The sequence below is a fragment of the Oculina patagonica genome, chromosome 12 (assembly GCF_052425735.1).
Source record: "Oculina patagonica isolate OP01 chromosome 12, crgOcupat, whole genome shotgun sequence".
NCBI lineage: Eukaryota > Metazoa > Cnidaria > Anthozoa > Scleractinia > Oculinidae > Oculina > Oculina patagonica.
In genome coordinates this window covers 27,760,877-27,783,222 of record NC_135769.1, presented here as the reverse complement: position 1 = coordinate 27,783,222, position 22,346 = coordinate 27,760,877, and the positions used below count along the sequence as shown (strand labels likewise).

The following is a 22,346-nucleotide window of genomic DNA, read 5'->3' as shown; positions in this document are numbered from 1 at the left end:
AACAGCTTTATCTTATTCTTATTGCCGGGCTTCTATTTGAGCGGCTAAAAATGGTCATAGAAATGCAACAAAATGCTTGCCAAAAGTTAAGGTACAAGGTGTTGAAATGTTGAATTTTTTTAAGTTTCTTTTTTATTATTATTTAAGACAACAGGTCGTTTTCACCAAAATAGCAAGACCATTTTGTGTGCATTTAAAACATCATTAGACTGAAATGTCAGCCGTCCTCTCGTCCTAACCCCCCAGGGGGGGGGGGAGCGACATTTCAGACTAAAACATCAACAAGCAAAACGATTTTTCAGTAGATGGGAAAAAAACGAGCCGCCCAAATTTCAACTTTCCAGTGTTTATTGAAAGCAGGCTAGTGGAAAAAAATAATCGGAAATTACAGAACTTATTATGGGTCCGTCATTATTTGTTGTACCAATTTGGTACCCAAATATGGCGGTGTTGTAGGACTGCAACCGGAAAACAGATACTTTACCACTGATGAGTTTTCATAAGTTATTATTTTAAACTCTGAATAGCATATCTAAAAGCAAATGAAAATATTGGGTTTTGTGACATTTCAGATCGCTTTCAATTAGACTGTCTCAAATTTCAAAACGTTTTATCTCCAAAACTATACCCTCCGCTGAAACAAGAATTTCCCCAGTAACTCAAGTTTACCCCATGTTGGGGGTGTGTGTAAATTTTGAGTAATATCTTCAGGTCTTTTCAGGGGGTTACTCTATACACACTGATGTCCTGATCAATCGTTTCAAAATTTAGAATTTTTATGGAGTCATGTGGAAACGATCTATAACAAATATTCAGAATTTAAAATTTTGAAACAATCAGACGTAAACAAATGTGTTACAGCAAGGCGCCCAAAAGTGTGACCACTTTTAATTTATTCACATTCTTTTGTGCAGATTTAATCCAATCAGAAGTCAACTGCAAGCTATCCACGACTTTTGATTGGATTAAATCTGCACGAAAGAATGTGAATAAATTAAAAGTGGTCACACTTTTTGGCGCCTTGCTGTAATTGTTGAGGTGTTAAAAAAAGATAGTTTATCACTTATCTGCAGCTAATCTGCCTATAAAGAACAAGTCAGAGCTCGAGGAGTTACATCACGCAAAAGTTAATTACAGTGGAACCTCGATATAACGGAAAGCTTTTTTAATAGTATGTGATCAGACCGTTGAAACGAAAATCGCGTGTATGGCTTTCCGAAGCACTAGAACGAACAAAATAAGGACACCAGGTAAGGTTTCAAACTTTATTGAAGTTTTTCAAAGAAAAAAAGAGATATTTTCCATTTATTTTCAAATCCATACAAACGCCCCCAATGCGCTCAATTTAAATTCCAAACAAACTCTTATAGCACGCTTTGGTCACCTGTGCAAAGACCGAGTAACGCTAACATTGTAACATTGGCTAGATTTTTAACAAAGATAATTTATATCTAGCCAATCATTGATCGTTGATTTGATTTGCCAATTTTAGTTCCAGCCAATCAAATCATGTGTCCCCAGACCAAGTTGTTCCTCGTGCCCCAGGCTCAGCCGGCTAAGAAGGACAAGCGGACGCAAATAGCTTCACGTCAGCCATTCTCGCCCGTTACCGGGGAAGATTGCGTGACGAGCTAAAAATACTTCTTTATATCCTCTGACAGTAAAGATTCGCAGCAGCTTTAAAGCATGTTAAAACTAAGCGATTTAATCGATGAATGGCAAAGAACTTTGAAAAATACCTACCTTTAATTTGAAAAATACTAGATGACGAGCGAGGCGTGGAAATGGAAAAAAATAGACTGTAGCCTCGACAGGCCGTCGAAATTGCCTGCCTTGTATGGTCTTGTATCTTTCATTTTGTTGAAGCCGAAGGCAGCCATCGAAAAATTGCTTTCAATAGATAACATACTAATCAAATAGAGAAAACAGAACACAACCAAAAGAAGGTAAGTGAACTTTATTTATCTCGCTTTCGGGATCGGAAGTGTTGACGCATTTATATTCCCTTTGAGTGACGTTTTAATTACCCACAGTGAAAAGTATTCCCTTTAATAAGAAATTAAAATATTCCCTTGAAAAAAAAAAACATTCCCTTGTGGAGTTTACACCAAATTAAATTTTGGTTTCGGGAGTGAAAATAGGCCGCTCACTACTTGGAGGTTTAACCAGCAAAGTAGTCGAAAAAAAAATTGCGGTGGGGGGGGGGGGGGGGGAGTCTAAATCACGATTCAAGAAAAATAAAACGACCATTTCAGTTTTCACGCGAAACAAAAATAGCCATTTCTGTCCAAACCAAGATAAAAGGTGCTACATTACCAATTGGAATAGCGATCAGTCACGGTCATGCATTGGTCACGCAATTTATCTCGCATAGTCTTGTTTTCAAACGCTTACTGGATAAGATTTTGCAAGGAAGAAAGAAAGGGTTTACATTTTACATCTCACAAGAAAAAATGAAGAGTCAATTCGTAATTCTCATGGAGAAAAAGTCGATTCACAGTTCACGGCTATGAACAAATCACGTTTCACGAGGAATGCACGTCCACAATGCACCCTTGGAAGCTTCCCGCCCAACGCCAGTGGCGCCAGTGCTCACGGGATAGCATACTTCCGCATTTGGGAAGAAACAAACTAGGAAAGATCGAAATCCCGGGATCGAACTACATGCACAAGATATTTGACTTATTTCTCTTGTTTTAAACGGTGTTGAGGTAAGGAAGACTGTTTGTTATTTTTAAAACTCAATTTCAGTTTGTTGATTTTTGCTAGCACTGATATCGAGGCAGTGGCAAATCACTGGTTAACTTGACGCGCATAAGCATTTTTGATTTGGAAACTGCTTTGCCCTTCCTTTGGCCTTACTTTGAAAATCGCCCAAAAGGCTTACCGAAGCGACAAAATAACAGGAGAGAGATAGGACCTGTAGTGTTCACAAACTTATTTAGGTGAATGTGTGTGTGTGTGTGTTGGAGAAGGGGGAAGGGAAGCTTATGTAGTATCAGTCAATTCCAATCGAGATAAATGGACCCCCGGGCATTTGACTTCTTTTCAAAATGTCTGATCAAATTCCCCACTATGTGAGCCAGTTGCACGGTCAAATGCCCCAGCGGTCGGGGCTGAAATGTCATTGTGAGTTGGTTTTTCTCGTTAAAACTAGGTCTATTAAAACGGACGCTCGTTCCCCATTAATCAGCCAATTTTAATAGGAAAAGATACGTTGAAAGACTTGAAACTACTTTACATTAACGTACCTAACCAGATACTTACTTCATACGCTTGAGCTACAATCCAAGACAGAATTCCTTGGGAAGGTTGCACGTGAACGCTTTGATTTCAACAACTTTTAAATAAATCTAATTGTTAGGTACGTACACAAGGTGTTTGCCTTCCCCTCTCCCCCATATCAATGTTGAAGTATTACTGAACATTATGATAGACGATATTGCTGTGATTGAAGTCTCTAGGTACACTTCAACATTGAATGAGGGGGGAGGGGGAGCGCAAACTTGGCGACCTTCCCAACAGTATTGTCTGGGGTTGTAGCTAGTGTTTTACAGTTTATGACACTACAGGGAGATCTCAACAGTTGAGGAATAGAATATTACTCACGTGGTTTCGTTTGATTCCTGTGTTGCATTTCTTCATGCGTAGTGGATAGACATGACAGCACTGTTGTCGAAATGCTAAGCTGTCTTGTGCATGAGCGGATCTCAGATATGCTAATTTTCTCTCTTTATAATAGTAATCGACAAGGGGATCAACAACTCTTTCACGAAACGATTTTAACACGCTGAGAGAAATCGCTTTGACCTCTCTTCTTCCTCGGCTTTTTACGTCCAAATCAACACAAATGAAAGCTGGATAATTTTTGAATACACTCACCTGTCAGTGTCCTGAAAAGAAGCAATTTCCAGACAGCAAGCGATTTATGCACCATCAAGTGCAACTCAACTACCCTTCCTTCCTTGCAGAGATGTTTTTGCGTAAACCGTTTGAGGCTAATAACTTAAAAACTACACGGTCAAAGCTTTTATTATTTTTTGATATATTTATTTTACTAATGGGTAAAACAAATGATTAAACAGATATTTGTTCGGTCGTGTGCAATTCTGAAAATAAACACATTCTTTTATTTATTTTTTCAATTCCTCAACTGTTGTGGTCTCCCTATGTTGACACATTTTGTCAACGGTCAAATGCCTGACCATCCGGGCTTCTGTTCGATCATATATTCCCCGTTGTTGTAAAAGGTGCTTCTAGAATTTCCAAAATTTTTGCAAAATTCAATAATTAGTGAGAGCATTTTTGAACATTCCCAAATATTTGCCAAAGCCATGCAGTCTTCAAAGAACCACGAATTACCACCCTGTTTTCAGTAGAAAAGGCAAATTTTGATAAAGAAATAAAAAACGCGCCTGAGTGCATTATTGAGTTATATATAAGCTCTTGGGAATTTTTAAGAACGTGAGAGAAGTGCAAAGAGAAGCATGAGGCGTAGCCGAGTGCTTCTCGCACTTCTTGAGTGTTCTTAAAAATTCCTAAGTGCTAGTATATAATTCAGTAATGCATGAGGAACAAGTTTTTTATTTCTTTTATAAAATGTTAAAAAAAACTCGTGACGTAAGCAGCGTGCATTATAACTCGATAAACCACGTGCGTGGCGTATGCAGCGTGCTTTATGGAGCTATGAGTTCGAATTGACCAATCACAGTGCGCGCAATATCCCAACCATTTTATAATAAGTTATAACCCACCGATTAATTTCTGTGCGTGCTCATTGGACAAATAAAATTAAAACACATCACGTGGTACAAATTTCGACAACGGGTAACAGACAATATAGTTATACCCTGTCCAATTCGATATCAGTCATCCGATTTTAAGACAAGAACAAAACAAACGAATCAAGTCACCATTTCATGTCTAACTTTTTAATCAAATCACAGGCTTACATTGAAAGTCATACAACATCAAGGCTTGACAAAAACTTGAATTCCAACTTGCCCTTCATACAAGCAGCTATTAAATTTTGCTTGTCCTTGGTATTTGCATGCTTCTCTTTTTTATGATTTAGACGGCAGATGACTTGCCCAAAAGAAAATTTTATCTACCTGTTCCAGATGACTGGACAGCACTCTTTTCGAGTCCTGAATGTCCTCCTCAAAGTCAACACAAACTGAAAATTAGAAAAATTTAACAAAAGGTAAATTTGTGGAAAGATGCAAGTTGTCTCTAGAAGTATGCTTAATAATCTAATGGATTGAAGAGGAGGGTTGAGGGGGGAGTTAATACAGGACACAATCTCGACACCCCCCTCCCCCCTCCCAATAAGTTTCTATGAGCCTAACTTCCAAACACATATAATCTTCATATAATTATACACATTTAACTCTAATTAGTAAAATCCCCTCCAGGCAGCTGGTATATTGGAGGATAATGCAGAGGCTGAAAGATTGTCGAAAAATAACAGTTGGCCGGGAAGCAAAGCTTCGAAGCTGACTGTGAAATTTTGAGCACAATCTTTTAGCCAATATTATTTTTCCTCCAATATAACAGCAAGACAGAAATGGGTTTATTTATTTTATAACCTCCGATTAGTTTTTTACAAGGTGCTTTACCGCTGGTACAAAGGAAAAAAACCTACAGTGATAGGCTAACACGACTTTTTTTAACACTGTGATTTGATTAAAAAGTTAGACATGAAATGGTGACTTGATTCGTTTGTTTTGTTCTTGTCTTAAAATCGGATGACTGATATCGAATTGGACAGGGTATAACTATATTGTCTGTTACCCGTTGTCGAAATTTCACAGTCAGCTTCGAAGCTTTGCTTCCCGGCCAACTGTTATTTTTCGACAATCTTTCAGCCTCTGCATTATCCTCCAATATACCAGCTGCCTGGAGGGGATTTTACTAATTAGAGTTAAATGTGTATAATTATATGAAGATTATATGTGTTTGGAAGTTAGGCTCATAGAAACTTATTGGGAGGGGGGAGGGGGTGTCGAGATTGTGTCCTGTATTAACTCCCCCCTCAACCCTCCTCTTCAATCCATTAGATTATTAAGCATACTTCTAGAGACAACTTGCATCTTTCCACAAATTTACCTTTTGTTAAATTTTTCTAATTTTCAGTTTGTGTTGACTTTGAGGAGGACATTCAGGACTCGAAAAGAGTGCTGTCCAGTCATCTGGAACAGGTAGATAAAATTTTCTTTTGGGCAAGTCATCTGCCGTCTAAATCATAAAAAAGAGAAGCATGCAAATACCAAGGACAAGCAAAATTTAATAGCTGCTTGTATGAAGGGCAAGTTGGAATTCAAGTTTTTGTCAAGCCTTGATGTTGTATGACTTTCAATGTAAGCTTGGGAAAACTGAAGCTTTCCTTTAGTACTTTATTTTACATCTCAGGAAACCAGCAAGTTCAAGAGATCAAGTTCAGAGATTGTCAATAATGCATTTCGATCTAGTTTGGTTCTGTCTATTTCGTTACTAATAAGCATAATGTATTCCTTAGAAGCTGTTGGTTATTTTTGGCAGAACAAAAATACAATTTTGTTCATTGCTCAGTTCCAAATAATTGTAAAAAAGGAACAACAGTGCATGAATTAATATGATTGACAGTATTTTTAAACTGTAGCTTTCATTGATTGCTGTCCATTTTAGTAGCAAACTTCACTTTAATAGCAATTACCCTACCGTAATTCACGGTAATTCATATTTGCCAGGTTACTAAGCAGCCAAATTCGAAGCAAGAAAAATATTTTGCTTAAGGCAGACTTATGCCTTTAATAAGTTATTAGCAGAAAATGTCACCTCTTTAATATTTTAAAACTGTGCCAAGTAGTATGAACACATTCATTCATTGAGTACTGCCCCTAAATATCTCCACTTCTTTTAATTCTCCATCTGGTGCATCTTATAACTGAGTGTTTTAGGAGAATTTTCAGTTTGGAAACTTTGCTGATTAAGTTGCCAAGTTTGGGGGTGTGTCTTATAACTAAAAAACTCAGTAGTTCAATTTAGTAAGGTATTTTTGGGGGGGAGGAAGCTTCTACATTGTACACCCCTCCCCTTGCCATGCTGCTGGAAGATAAAGATCAAGTAAATGATTTGACTGTCCTTTTTTATTCTTGTTTATCACAGGAAGACCTCAAGAATGGTACAGAAGTATACTGTAGTGTGTACATTAATTGACGGATGTGAAGAAGCATGGTCTTACATGTTACCCTTTTGGCAGAAGAATGGACTCAGTCAGCTAAGGGTGGTACTTGTTCCATCTTAAATAGACAGCTAGCCATTCACCTAGCTCAGCATCCTGATGTACAGGTTGGTCTTTTGATACCAAAGTGTAGTCCAGAGGACAGACAAGATGCTGAAAAATATCAGATCAGCATTATTGAACCTGAAGAATGCCCAGGCGCTGATCCGGTTTATTTGCTGGGAATTCTGCCAGAGGGATTTAGTACAGACTTTATCATTGGCCATGATATTAAGCTTGGATGGCAAGGAAATGTGATAAGACAGAAGTGTGGTTGTAAGTGGATACATGTAGTGCATACTAATGCAGAAGAAATGGGATTGTACATGCCATACCCGGGTGCCATTTCCAGTGCAGAGGAAGAACATGAAAACCAAGTAAAACTATGTGAAAGTGCTGACATGGTGGTAACCATTGGGCCAAAGCTTAAGGATAGTTTCTCTTCAAGCCTCAGCTTTCTTGGAAAAAAAATATTTAATCTAACACCAGGTATTTTTGATGAATTTTGCAACATATGCCAGGAATTCCAAGACAGAAAGACATGTAAAACCTTAATCTTTGGACGAGGGGATGTTGAGGATTTTGAACTGAAAGGGCTTGATGTTGCTGCGAAAGCAGTAGCTACTCTGGATGACCCAACGTACCATCTTATGGTTGTTGGTGCTCCTGATGGAAGACAAGAGGAGTTGGCTAATAAATTATGCAGTCATGGCATTACCCGCAATCAGCTGATTGTGCGTCGCTTTTACAAAGACAGGAAACAATTGGCAGACTTATTTTGGGGAGTGGATCTTCTGCTAATGCCATCAGGAACAGAAGCTTTTGGGTTAGCAGCCTTGGAAGCTTTATCAGCAGGTGTTCCATTCCTTGTGACTAGCAATTCAGGCCTTGCAGAAGCTCTGAGAGAAGTGCCCCTAGGTGCTCAAAGCATATTAGAATCAAATGCTGACTTGGCCAAAGAAATCAAGAAAGCTTGGATAAACCTAAAAATTCGCCAGGAAGAAGCAAAAATCCTTCGTGAAAGGTTTAAGAAGAAGTACAGCTGGAAGGAGCAGTGTGCTGCTCTTGTGGAAGAGATGCGGAGCATGCATGATCCAGGTAGTAATATATAGCAATCTGAAGAATCTGTATATAGATTGAGAACTAGACCTTCAAATATGACCTTGACCTTAAATTCCCCACCATTTTGTTGGGAGAAATTAGGAACTTTGGTAGGGCTCTTAGCAAGTCCCCTCCCTTGCCCTAAGTCTCCCCCCCCTTCAAGGAAATTGTTTACCACTGTTTGCATCCAGAAATTGTTGTTGTTAGAAATCAAAACACCCAAGAAAATGTTTTCCAAATCTATCAATCCATTGCAAGTAAGCATGAACACATCACTAAACATAGGCATGCTAAGCGTGCAGGAGTTATTTTTTCAAGTTATGGGGTGGGTTGGGGTGAGACTGGGTGATTGTCCTGTTGGGATGGTTTATGTCATGGCTTGAGCTGTTTGTGTATAGCGGCCCACAGAGTCACTTTTTTGCACAAAATTTGCTTGCAAACAAAATATTTTTTACGTGCACTTTGATACATCAGAACTGTTTTATTCAATACGTAAATTTTCATCATTTAATTAAGAAACAAGTTAGAACTAAGTCTAATTTAATTATATACTTTTGAATTTTTGCCAAACACTGTAACATGATACCATTGTTTTTTTTTTTCACTTTTGTAACATGATAACTTTGTTTTTCTCGAAAAAGCCATGTCTCCATTTAACACGCTCAATAGTCATTGAATGAAAAGTAATAAACGAATCAAATCAAAAACCACTCTCTCCGGGAAAGTTCTTAAAAGCGCAGTACACCTGCAGTATTTGTTTCCAGTCAGAACTGTTCAACAAAGATTTTGGTTCGTTTACAACGTAAATTGTATTCAACAAACAAGAACTACCGTACTTTCTCGATTAAACGCCGGGCCCCGAATAAACGCTGGGTCTCCAAGGTAAAGTGGTAAGTAAGCCTTTTAGGCATTTATTTGAGGCGTAATATGCTTTAGGAATGATGGCAAAATACGTTCATGTCACAAAGAATGATTAAAAACCCTTGTTTAATAAACATTTTGCTCAAATAAACTGCACTATTCAAATAAACGCCGGATCCACAAAGCTAAGTTTGAAATAAACGCCGGGGGCATTTAATTGAGAAAATACGGTAATTGAGTTATCAAATTGTCACGAAATGGCACTCTCTTATTCTGGTTTTGCTATCGATCGTAGTTGCTTTTAACAGCCAAGTTAATACCTATACCGGTTCATTTAATGTTTGAATGAGATGTTTTTAAGGTATAAACACAAACGCCACTTCTGAATTGTTGAATTGAGCAAGAAGCTCAAATAACCGAGTTGGAATTAGCGCGGTCTCGCCGAAAAAAATGGACAAACATAACTTGCAAATTGCAATCAGGCGTTCTTATACTGACAAACATGAAGCACGTGTGAAGTGTCACGCATAATGATCGCGTTTGTGCCATGATTTAGAATGCAAGTGTTAAATCTTAAAGTGCACTTTGTCATTAAGTTTTCTTTTGAAAAACCTGCAGTTACATGTGTATGAAAGAATCTCAATCGGATACTTGTGTGTAGCGATTTGTTAAATTTAGGTTTACGCTTGAGTTATTCGAAAGGTTTCAAATTACTTTTGACATATGCAAATTTTGGCCAGTTGTATAACTTGTCTAAAGCTGTAACAACAATTGATGCAGTTATCTGTGTTATTAATGAGGACAAGTTTCATTCAAGAAGAATTTAGGTTTTAAGAACTTTATGGCAAATTCACAAGAAATAAAACACGTTTACTTCCAATGCAACCTTAAGTCGCGCCATCATGTCTAGTTGCCATTTGTTTATTTATGGAAGGCTTCACGGCTCCAATGTTTTTCACGTCGAATGTTTCGTTTGCCGACTACAGAATTTTTACAACACAAATTTAAGAACCGGTTTTATTTACGGAAACTCTTGCCTGAATTTCAGTAGCGACCAGAAGGCGTCTGAAATTCAGGCTACTTAAGGTGGCTCGACCCAGTTTTTTTCTAGCGATACCTAACAACTTTGAAACCCTCATACTTAAAGGGATTGATGTCAATGACAAAACTACTACATCACATGCATTACACATAGACTAAACCTCAATATGATATAAATTTTTTGGCGATCAGAATGAATATCACGTGGCAATGACGTCACACAGGGTTTTGCTCTGAATCGATTTTTAGGTGGTAACCGCATTTTCTCTCGAGATCCTCCACGCTACGTATTCCTTGGGTGTTTGCCTTCATCTCAGTGGAGTTTCATCGAAATCTACAAGAGGAATTTTGAAATATCTTGGAATTTCTTTTTAGATGGTATAATTTATGCGTAAAATAAAGTCAAGACTTCATGTAAAGAAATTTGCTTCTTTATTATGTTTAATGAGAGGATTTAGCCCCCATTCCTTTTATAAATGTCCCGTATACTACATCCAAACCTTTAGAAGAAAGTAGACTTGCGCGATTTCGAAAAATATGAAAATATCTTAATCGGAGTAGAGCTCAATGTTTAGCTCTATTTACAAATTTTCCGCCTACTTTCGCAAAAAAGCGATTATTTCAAAAACCCGTCGATGAATATTTTCCAATTTTTTTCAGGGTGACAAATAATCAGTACACCACACAATCCCTAAATTTCATGCTCATTGAAAATATCTAAGGTTGTCTAAACTAAAAGCAAAATTGAGTAAACATTGAAGCGATGTCGAAGTTTTGAATAATTTTGTGCTCTGGGATTTCCTATTGTTTCGATTTTAACACAACATCGAATTCCTGTGCACCACGCGTGTAATGACCACGCTTGGCTACCCTTCGAAAGCTTTCCGAAATAGTTTTGAATATGGTAATATTCTCATCGAGTTCAAGTAAACAATACTGGATGAATGAATACATTTCCAACTGAAGAAAGCAGTCACACAACACCAAACTCAAAGCCGGTAAACTTTTATCTCAGCCAAGACGTCGACCCAACAAGAAAAACTCATGCGTGACAATTTCTTTTCCATTGTTCCATATTTCGGAAAGATTTCGGAAAGCTTTCGGAAGGTAGCCAAGCGTTGTCATTTTACGCGTGGTGCACAGGAATTCGATGTTGTGCTTAACTCGAAACAAAAGGAAATCCCATAGCACAAAATTATCTCAAACTTCGACATCGCTTCAATGTTTACTCAATTTTGCGTTTAGTTTAGACAACCTTAGAAATTTTCAATGAGCATGAAATTTAAAGATTGTGTGGTGTACTGATTATTTTTCATCCTGAAAAATTTTGGAAAAATTTCATCGACGGGTTTTTGAAATAATCGCTTTTTTGCAAAAGTAGCCGTAAAAATGGTAAATAGAGCTAAACATTGAGCTCTACTCCGATTAAGATATTTTCATATTTTTCGAAATCGCGCAAGTCTACTTTCTTCTAAAGGTTTGGATGTAGTATATGGGACATTTCTAAAAGGAATGGGGGCTAAATCCTCTCATTAAACATAAAAAAGAAGCAAATTTCTTTATATGAAGTCTTGACTTTATTTTAGGCATAAATTATACCATCTAAAAAGAAATTTCAAGATATTTCAAAATTCCTCTTGTAGATTTCGATGAAACTCCACTGAGATGAAGGCAAACACCCAAGGTATACGTAAAGTGGAGGATCTCGAGAGAAAATGCGGTTACCGCCTAAAATTCGATTCAGAGTAAAACCCTGTGTGACGTCATTGCCACGTGATATTCATTCTGATCGCCAAAAAATTTATATCATATTGAAGTTCAGTCTATGTGTAATGCATGTGATATAGTAGTTTTGTCATTGACATTAATCCCTTTAAGTATAAGGGTTTCAAAGTTGATAGGTATCGCTAGAAAAAAACTGGGTCGAGCCACCTTAAACTCAAGATTTATTTAATACTTGCGTCTGAAATAATCATTGACAACATTCACTTGCAATGGGAACATACTTTGATTAGGCGGAGCAGAAGTTTTTAGTTCGGTTTCTACCAATTTTATTCTTAAAACTCGTCATTCTCCGTCTTTCTCGGACGGTTTGGAGTTTGGAGTTGGCGCCGGCGGAGTCAGTAATATTAGGGAATCTAAAGAAGATTCCTTTCCAGTTTCCATGTCTTTGACTCTGTAAATATACCCACAGTATTAACATCTGCTGTGTGCAAATGCTTTATGTAATTTTTACCACGGTCAGGAAAGCTAGCCTCTTCAAAACGAACGCTCGAATAAGACGAATAACAATTTTGTGTTGGGCCTTTTGCTGATGGCGTGTGCGTTGTAAGCAGGCGAGCCCCGGGAGGCGAGCGTTACGAAAAACACGTTTTTAATCCAGGGTTAATTCACAACTCACCAATTCCGTCTCCTACAAATCTAAAAATATCTTCGAACAAAATCGATCACTACAATTGTGTCAGATTGCTTCCCCTTTATAAACTTCAATTTGATTGGTTCTAATAGTACCTGAAATCTGATTGGTGTGACAAACAAACATACTTCACTGACTTATTACACGGAGAACATCATGCCGACTAAGAGCTATTTTTGAAAAAATAACTCAAAAAGGGTTGAAATTCTGAAATTGGGTATCAAACATTGCACGATTTATCATTTAACTTCAAAGTTTGAAGGAGTGTCAGCCAATGTTTTGCATGAGTCAGATCATGAAGTTTAACCTTCAATACATTTTTTTTTAAGTTTTATGCAAACAAAGAAAAACCAATTTTATACGAAGCGGACAGTGCCAGACTATGTTGTGCAGTGTTTAATCACAGGCTCACTGAACATAACAGTTTTGTAACTTTTATTTTTATAGTGTTTTATTTCGATGGTTTAGTGAAACAAAGCCCTTTTTGACAACTAAGCTTTAAAAAGGGTTTAATCTACACCAGTTAAAAACAGTTGAGGAGTTTTAGCCACAGAATAAAATTTATATATATCACCAGTTCATGTTTGTGATTGCTCCTGCAAACTTTTTTCTTTTGATTGATGGAAATCTTGGAAACATTTCTGCAGGTGTTTTGATTGCTGAACTTCAATGTATCAATGCAAATGGTGGAAATGTTATGCAGACCTGTACATAAGAAAGACTAGAAATATAGTTTATTTACATCGATTTGGGTTGCCTAGTAACTGCATCTTATTGATCTTATTTGGCCCTCTATGATCGAAGGGCTACCCATTGCTGTGATAATTTCAACCCGGGGTTGTGTAATGAGGGCCTATTTGTGGTCTATTCGTGATTTTGAAATGGTAGTCATGCATTTCCGTGGCATTTGAAGTTTGCATTGTCATCATTTCTCACTGTTTCAATGACTGGACCGTGACTCAGTGTCTGTTTATGAAAGGCTCCCTCTTACATGATCCAGGTGTCTATTAGCAGAGGTTTGTCTGTAATATGGATATGCTGTGTTTCCTTTTCTGTGTTTCTTAATATAATTATTTGTTACTGTGACATTTCAATACAAACTCTTATAACAATGCATTGAGCTTTGGATCTGTCTCCTTATATTAGATGAAAATGCAGACGTAATTATCAGATATGTACAAAAAAAGTAATTTAATATTTAGAAAAGGAAGTTTGAAATAATAGTGAATTGAAGTGCAGGATGAAAGTTTGAGATAAAGTTAATGTAATCCCCATGTTTACATACATTGTAGCTTAACAGGATGCAACTGTAGCAACATCATAAACGTACCTCCTGTTACTCTTTGACATACTTAGTGAAAAGGCGTGGCTTGCATAGTTATCACCCATCTTGTTACCCATAGCAGCTCCTCCTATTTGCTTTTAGCAGTTATCATTGAAAGCTCTCTCCTCTGTGAAGGCCTCTTTTATTTTTATATGGGCCGGGGAGAGGTGAAAACTAATTGCGTGGAGCCTGGGGAGAAAGGAAATGAAAGCATGTGGGACATCCTCGGAGACCCAGGGGCAGCTAGTGGGGGCGAGGGAAACGTGAAAAAAAAATTGGGCATACAACAATCTTTTATTGTAAAAAAAAAGTTGGAGCGATTGAAAGGTGCCCCTGGGGAAAAAGTCTTACCACGCCAGTTCCAAACAGCTCTCAGAATACTGCCTTCTGATTGGGCAGAACAGTTTTTTGTATTCCCTTTGTATTATTCTGCCCAATCTGTGGCTTGCAGGCCTACAGAGAAAGCAGTGTCAGAGAGCTGTTTGGAACTGGTCTGTTAAGACTCTTTCCCCAGGGGCACCTTTCAATTGCTCCAACCTTTCTATGCCAAATTCTTTTTTCTCAAAGTTTCACATTTTCCTCACCCCAACTTGCTGCCCCTGGATCTCCGAGGATGCATGTGGGTAGACACTGGGAAGTAAGGAAGAAAGGGAAGAGGAAGGCTTGAACATAGGCTCGAGCCTTTTCCTCCTTCCGATCGTCCTCTGTGCTCTCCTATTTTCATTTTTCATTTTTCATGTTTTCGCCTTTCCCACCCTCCTCCACTCTGTGGAGGAGAAAGGAGGATTGATTAATTAAATTAAAGTGATGGTATTGAGGGCCAACACAAGTACAGCACAACATTATTTACCTACTCCACCTTTCTTAAATATGGAGATCAATTTGATTTCTATTTTTTCTTGCTTGCATTAGCAGCAGTCATGAACTTCATTATCATTATTTTTTTGCTTTTATTATTATTATTATTATTATTATTACTATTATTATTATTATATTACTATTATTATTATTATTAATATTATTATTATTATTATTATTTTATTTCATCATAACTACAAAGACCTGTTTTTCTCTTCAGTACCCCAACAGCTTCAAAGTGATGCTGCTGAACGAGAAGCCACTAACTCAAGATTGAAACGTAAAGTACCGTGTTCAAGTTATGATCCCCAAAGCAATGAAAATAAGGCAAAAGGTGAATCACCTCAGCAGATACAGTTGACTTCCACTTAGCTTTCAGTTAAACAGCAAGTCCCTGCATACCACTTAAAAATGCAACCAAAAGTTTAAAGATTCAAAAATATCATTCGTTTTTCGTAATTATGTAAAACTTAGGAATGAAAAACTTTTAAAACTTTATTTTTAAACTTAGATAGAACTTTTACTAAAATATTAAAAGGTTCACTTTTTGTCAGGGGCTCCCCATTCCCCTCCTTCTTTCTTGGCAGGCATAAAAACAAATTCAGCTTTTACTTTTTCAATCCAGATCCCCACTTGTGCAAATTTTTGTTTCTCTACATTTAAGGCAAAGCAAGATATGCAGTAGGACCCAGACTCCCACTTTTCTTCATTTGTGAATAGCCCCCTTAATGTTTAAACGCCAGATATAACCTGGCCATTTCAAAATGCCCCACACCAATATCCTTTAAATGACATTGCATGCTTTTGAAGTGACTCAGTATTTTTTTTGTAGTGAGCAAAAAATCACTTCTGAGCATAGTCACCTGACTAATGACGTCACACTCTTTTTATGCTAAGCATAACTTTTGTGTGGCCTAGAATCCTTCTTGGCTTTAAATTGACAAAATTATTTGACATTCAAACTTTTTCAGTTGCAAAGGATTATGGGAAGGTCCTTTCTTTTTTGAGGCAGGGGACAAGGGAGGGGAGGGGGGAAGTGGGGTAGGTCATTTTTTCTGGGAAATATATTCCTTTTCCGTCATCAGGTTGTGCAAGATTTTTTAGTTTTAATTTTCCCATGGCTCCTGTTGAATGAATTTTTTTCAGCCGTTTCTTCTGTGGAGAAGTTTTTTTTGAATTAGCCAGGGTGGTCATGTGACCAGCATGGTTTTAAGCTCTAAGAGTTTCTTGATTTCTCTCAGTATCCCTGCAGGCCTGCTTGGCCAGACTTTGAGTCACACAATGTTTAAAAGCTATAAAAAAGTTACTAATGGGAAATTTTCTTATACTTTTGTCTTTATTTGGCTTGTTTAGCCTGAAATGTTTCATTTTGAAGCGTTTGACTCAAAGAAAATACTTAATTTTCATGCTATGAAAGAAAAATATATTTCAGTGGGCAAGAATTTGTAATTAAATACTATTCTCATTCATAATTATGATGCGGAATTCAGAAGTGCGTGGATTACATAACCCCATTTGTTTATAGATAGTTGCGTTAGGTAATGCTTAATCACCACGTGCACAATTGCCGTATTTAAAGATCCCTTTGCTTAGTTTCGGGGCATTTCGAAAGAGATACGCAAGCCGGGAAGTCCGGGCGAATTTTCGACCCTCCCACCTCCCCTTCGGCGACGTAATACACAGCTATAATGCTTTCTCACCCAGTCGCTCATTGCCTCGGCCACAATCCTTTCCCATGTCTTATCCATGCCAGACAATGAGCGGCATAATTAATGAATGAAAATGGTATACTATTACCTTGGTGTCAAACAATGTACTGACATGATAACTTTCACTTTCACAAGGCATTGATTATGATTGGCCATACTTTTAGTCATGCAATGTTTAAAAAATCTTATCTGTTACTTATGAAAATCTTTAAACTTAACATGTTTAGTGTGAGATGTTCGATTTTTAAGCGTTATGTATTTTTCTTGCTGTGTCATTGAAAGAATTTCAGAAATTTAAAGGAAATTGTCGAGATAAACATGCTCTGACTTGTAAGGTTTACGTCACCAAATAAAAATGGTGGGTAAATTCCCCAGGGAAATTCCCACTTTGCTTCAATATTCCATTGTTGGAACGAGGTAATCAGTGTTTAATATACAATCTTCGTTCACTGTCCAAAATCCTCGCACGCAATTGGTTAAAATAGATTAATGCATTATTGAAATGTCTTCAGCTTGAAGGCTTGCAGAAGTGGAAGAAAAATATATTCCTCAAATTATTAACAATCCAATACCAAACAAAATCGAAGAGGATAACAACTTGAAGCGCTTTCATGTTCGAAGGTAAACTGCAGCTCAATAAATAAGCTTACATTTTTGTGTGCGATTGACTTGCTTGTTGCTTGAGTGTGAGCCATTAGCCACTTGCTTTGAACAAGCTTCTCACTGACTGTATTTATGAACGACCACAGCTGATGAACGATTTTTATGAACCATTTTAAGCTTTATTTCTGTACGGCTTATTTGTAATCATATTTGTATTTGTTTTTTTCCTCTGTCCGTTTGTGTTTGTTTACAAATACATGCACTTGCTGGTCTCACAATGAACTCGAAATTTTTAATAAAAACTTCTCGTCCATTGTGTGGCCAGTGCGTGCTTGCATTTGTCAATAAAACACTCACAACAGTCTCAAACCCATAATTAAACAGGAATTCACTACAACACTCGATGCGGATTTGATTGCCTGGTTTCACGCAACAGGATCGTGGGAATTTGGCCAGCATTTGCATATAAGAAAAATTATTAATTACGGCTGGAATAAGTTAACCATGAAATGTCACCCAATGTGTTTTCTTATCATTTTGTTTGTCAGTTGCTACATTTTAACAACCCGCCTATAAGCATTTTGTCTGTTTAAGAGACTCAAAAGTAATACTAACGGAATAGAAACATTGTCGTTGGGTGATTTTCAGTTTTATGCAAAAAGGGGATATTGTTCCCCGTGGCTCCCCTTGAACAATTTCTTCAGCCGTTTCTTCTGTGAAGGAATTATTTTTTTGTGAAATTGTCCCCCCTCTGACCATAAAAAATGGTCCTTCCCTAAGCTTGTCCAAGGATTCATCATCTACTGAAATATTTAAAACACTCTGATGGCCTACTCCCCCCTCCCCCCCCCCCCCACCCGTTAACAGATTTTTACCATCCAGAATGGGATGGTCAAGTGATCACATGCAGTTTTAAGCTGTATGAGCTTCTTGTTGGATATGAGGTAGTTAAGGTGATTCCATTGAAAAATAATTTGTAATCAACACTTTGCACAGTTGTTAATTAAGGTCGGGACACACTATGCGACAAGTCGCTACGTGTGTACTGCTTAAAAACAAGTCACTGCAACAAGGTGTTTGTTTGGTGCACAAACAGCGAAATCAATTTGGAAGAGTGGGAATGCAAACTAGTTTTCCATATTCAATATGGCGAAAATACATGATGCGCTCTCAAGAGTTGGTTACCATGCCTGTTTTTGTGCCTTAGAGCTATAGTTCATAAGTACTTTGCTAGTTTGTAACAGCAATATTAAAAACCTAGCCTTGGTCGAGAGGCGCTCATTGCATGCAGAATGTTTTTGCTCGCTGTAGAATATGAGTGTTTTCCTTTACTGACACAACAATGTTACAGTGAAACGCCTAAAGTTGAGTTTGCCAAAAAAGCAAACGTCATAGTATTATAGGGCTATTGACGCAGCTATACGCTTCAATTCAAACACTTAATATATAGATTTAGGCACGCCTAAAAGCGGAGCTCCCCATTTATTTAATTTTCACTGGAGCTTACAATGTTTTCATTCTAGTGAATAAGTGGCCAAAGTACTAATGTTTATGGCGGTTTATAGGTGCAAGACAAATTTAAATAGCTCACGGTTAAACTGAATGTCGAATGTCAGCAGTACGATAAAAATAATAATCTTAAAGCGGGGCAAAATCATTACTCATGGCTCGAAAAATTACTTTAGAGTACAGTAAATTATCTGCTTTCTAGCAATAGAAAATAGTTTCGCCATCCTGTTATAGTTTCGCAGCAGTTTAGTAGACTCCACAATATCTATTACATTGATATAGGATATATTCAACGTGCAATACAGAGTCTGTCGGATAAGCTCAATCGGTAAGGTGCCAGTCTGCGGCTCGGGAGGTCGTGAGTTCAAATCCCAGAGGGTCAAGTTTTTTTTTTTTTTTACCCTGTAGCAATAAAATGGTTTGTTTATTATATCAACCCGATTTAGCTTGCGAATGCTCCTTCATGTACGATGCTGGCTTTACAGATAGACACGAAAGTCATCAATCGATTATGGCTCTCAATGTCCACTTTTTTGGCCATGTTGACCATGAAAACTCATTTCGATAGTGTTCCTTCTTTCATGGTTATGGTGCTACGCTTAGGAGCTCCGCTAAAAACAGATGGAAATGACGATTCCATGAGAATATTTCAAAATCGAGAAATCAAAAATTCTTAAAATTTAGATATATCAAAGAGAGTCATTTTTTCTTTAAATTTTATGTAATAAAAGGGGGGTCACCATGCTTGTTTAAAAGAAAACGACGATTTATTTCCCTGTTGAGCTTTTCCTGAAGACAACCCCTTAAAGTTCTGTGTGAGCGCGCATAAAATGATGCAAAAAATTATGCACAACAAGGATGCGCAATGCAATTCACTGGCCACCTTAAAGTCAACTTGGTGCTACACACCTCATTGGCTATCAACCATCTCATATCCAACAAACGCTCATGGAATAATTGTAAAATGTAAGACTGTTAATAACAATAATTTTATGTTAAGTTTAAAATTAAATTAAATTCAAAAGTTAAATTTTTTCAAATCAACAGCTTTGAAACTAATGGTTGGTGTAGAAATCATGAAACCTGCAGAACACAACACACAGGATAGAACTCCTGTTTCAGCAACAGAAGCAGGAGGATCTCCAGAACTTGGGCACCAGGAGACGTCTGCAGTACCTGTGTCATCAGGACATGCCCATCCTTTGTCTACTGGGGCTGAAGTTCTCCAAGCACCCAACCCCATTCCAACAGAAGGAGAAGTCTTGCGTTTAATTGCTTCAAACTACCTGATGACTACACCACCCAGGTGCAAGGATGAACATGATGAGTTTTTAACATACTTGAAAAAAATGAGCGTGGTTCTTACAGGTGTTAGTGTAGGAAGTTTGGTGATAACTGTGAAGTGTGATTCACTCCAGATCCTGGAGGAACTGTGGAAAGATTATTCATCTGGCGATCTTGGTGCAGTGGTTCAAAGATGTTTCGTGACAGAAGAGATTTTGAGGGAATTTAGTCTTGCAGAGTTGAAGCTTAAAACAACAATCTTGGAAGAGGAGTATAAAGCATGCAAAGTTTACTTTGAGAAAAATACAGCAAGAGGTGAGTTTTGAAGAATTTTTTTTTTCTCACGATGAGCAATAATTGGGTGATTCTAGAAAATATCCAAACCGTACCACTGTGGTATCAATATATTCCCCCTCCCCCTTTACATCGAAAATCAAAAAGTGTTCTTCTCCACATGCCCCCAGAATCCCATTGTCATTAATCCCCCTCCCTTGTGGAATTTCCATATCTTTCTTGAATCCCTTTCAAATTTCTCCCTTGGCTCCCCAAGAATTCAAGGAATCAAAACTTATTATATATTGTTTTCCCAGATTGAGCAAGTTTTCTGGAATTCAATGCAGTTAAGGTGGCTCGACCCAGTTTTTTTCTTGCGATACCTATCAACTTTGAAACCCTCATACTTTAAGGAATTAATGTCAAAGACATATCCACTATATCACATGGATTACACATAGACTCAACTGCAATATGATATAAATTTTTGGGAGATCGGAATGAATATCACGTGACAATGACGTCACACAGGTTTTTGCTCTGAATTGAATTTTAGCCCTTAACCGCATTTTCTCTGGAGATCCTCCACGCTACGTCTACCTTGGGTCTTTGCCTTCAACTCTGTGGAGTTTCATTGAAATCTACAAGAGGAATTTTGAAATATCTTGGAATTTGTTTTTAGATGGTATAATTTATGCGTAAAATAAAGACAAGACTTCATAATTATAAAGAAATTTGCTTCTTTTTTATGTTTAATGGGAGGCTTTAGCCCTCATTCCTTTTAAAAATGTCTCATATCCGATATCCAAACCGTAAAAAGTAGGTAGACTTGCGCGATTTCGAAAAATATGAAATATATGAATCATAGTGAAGCTCAATGTTTAGCTCTATTTACCAATTTTGCGCCTACTTTCGCAAAAAACACGATTATTTCAAAACTCGTCGATGAATTTTCCCCAAACTTTTTCAGGGTGGCAATTGATCAGTACACTACACAATCCCTGAATTTGATTTTTTTTTTCTTTTTTATTGAAGATAATTTAGTAGACTTTACAATATTAATTATTAAAAAAGAAGACGAAAAGAAAAAAAAAATACAATATTGATAATACAAAGAAAAATTTACACAATTTCACTACATATAAGTACAAGTACAAAGTTGGTTTACAACATAATGTTCTAAATACAATTTTTAGTGGAAACAAGGGGAAAAAAGGAAGAAAGTAGGAAAAAAAAGGCGGGTGGCACATTCTAAGTGGAAACATTTTGAGGCGGAAGAGCGCTTAATTTAATTTGATCCCTGAATTTGATGCTCATTGAAAACTTCTAAGGCTGTCTAACATAAACGTAAAATTGAGTAAATATTGAAGTGATCGTAGTTTTGAATAATTTTGTGCTCTGGGATTTCCTATTGTTTCGAGTTGAGCACAACATCGAATTTCTGTGCACCACGCGTGAAATAACTACGCTTGGCCACCTTCCGAAAGCGTACCGAAATCTTTCGGAATATGATAATATTCTCGAGTTCAAGTAAACAATAATGAATGAATAAAACTCAAAGCCGGTTATGTTTTGACGCAATTTCAGTCATTTACATATGACTTGACAGCGTACTCAGAAACTTACCTCGTTTACACTTTCTTTCTTTTGATGTTTAGCGTAGCATTTAGTACTTCTGCATTTCTTGTTCTTGGCATTTTTAACTTTAAACTCAGCCAAGACGTCGACCACACAAGAAAAGTTGTGGCGTGACAATTTCTTTTCCATTGTTTTCTTTAAAACGGACCATATTTCGGAAAGATTTCGGTGAGCTTTCGGAAGGTAGCCAAGCGTAGTCATTTTACGCGTGGTGCACAGGAATTCGATGTTGTGCTCAACTCGAAACAATAGGAAATCCCAGAGCACAAAATTATTCAAAACTACGAGATCGCTTCAATATTTACTCAATTTTGCGTTTATATTAGACAACCTTAGAAGTTTTCAATGAGCATCAAATTCAAGGATTGTGTAGTGTACTGATCAATTGCCACCCCGAAAAATTTTGGGGAAAATTCATCGACGAGTTTTGAAATAATCGTGTTTTTTGCAAAAGTAGGCGTAAAATTG

The 22,346-nt window shown here is 37.3% G+C and overlaps 1 protein-coding gene across 4 annotated transcripts in view; it reads left to right on the top strand.

Moving 5' to 3' along the window:
- The first annotated feature begins 2,441 nt into the window (after positions 1-2,441).
- The window catches only part of LOC144632801 (uncharacterized), a 52,183-nt gene continuing 32,278 nt past the window's right edge, over positions 2,442-22,346 (top strand). Inside the window, exons 1-5 of one of the 4 annotated variants that reach the window (XM_078491537.1) lie at positions 2,443-2,711; positions 6,136-6,200; positions 7,147-8,359; positions 15,083-15,196; positions 19,731-20,282. In XM_078491537.1, coding sequence (XP_078347663.1) covers positions 7,213-8,359; positions 15,083-15,196; positions 19,731-20,282 — 1,813 coding nt within the window. In that variant the 5' untranslated portion in view covers positions 2,443-2,711; positions 6,136-6,200; positions 7,147-7,212. Of the gene's footprint in view, positions 2,712-6,135; positions 6,201-7,146; positions 8,360-15,082; positions 15,197-19,730; positions 20,283-22,346 lie in introns of all 4 variants that reach the window. The other 3 variants (XM_078491540.1, XM_078491538.1, XM_078491539.1) reach the window with 3 other exon arrangements.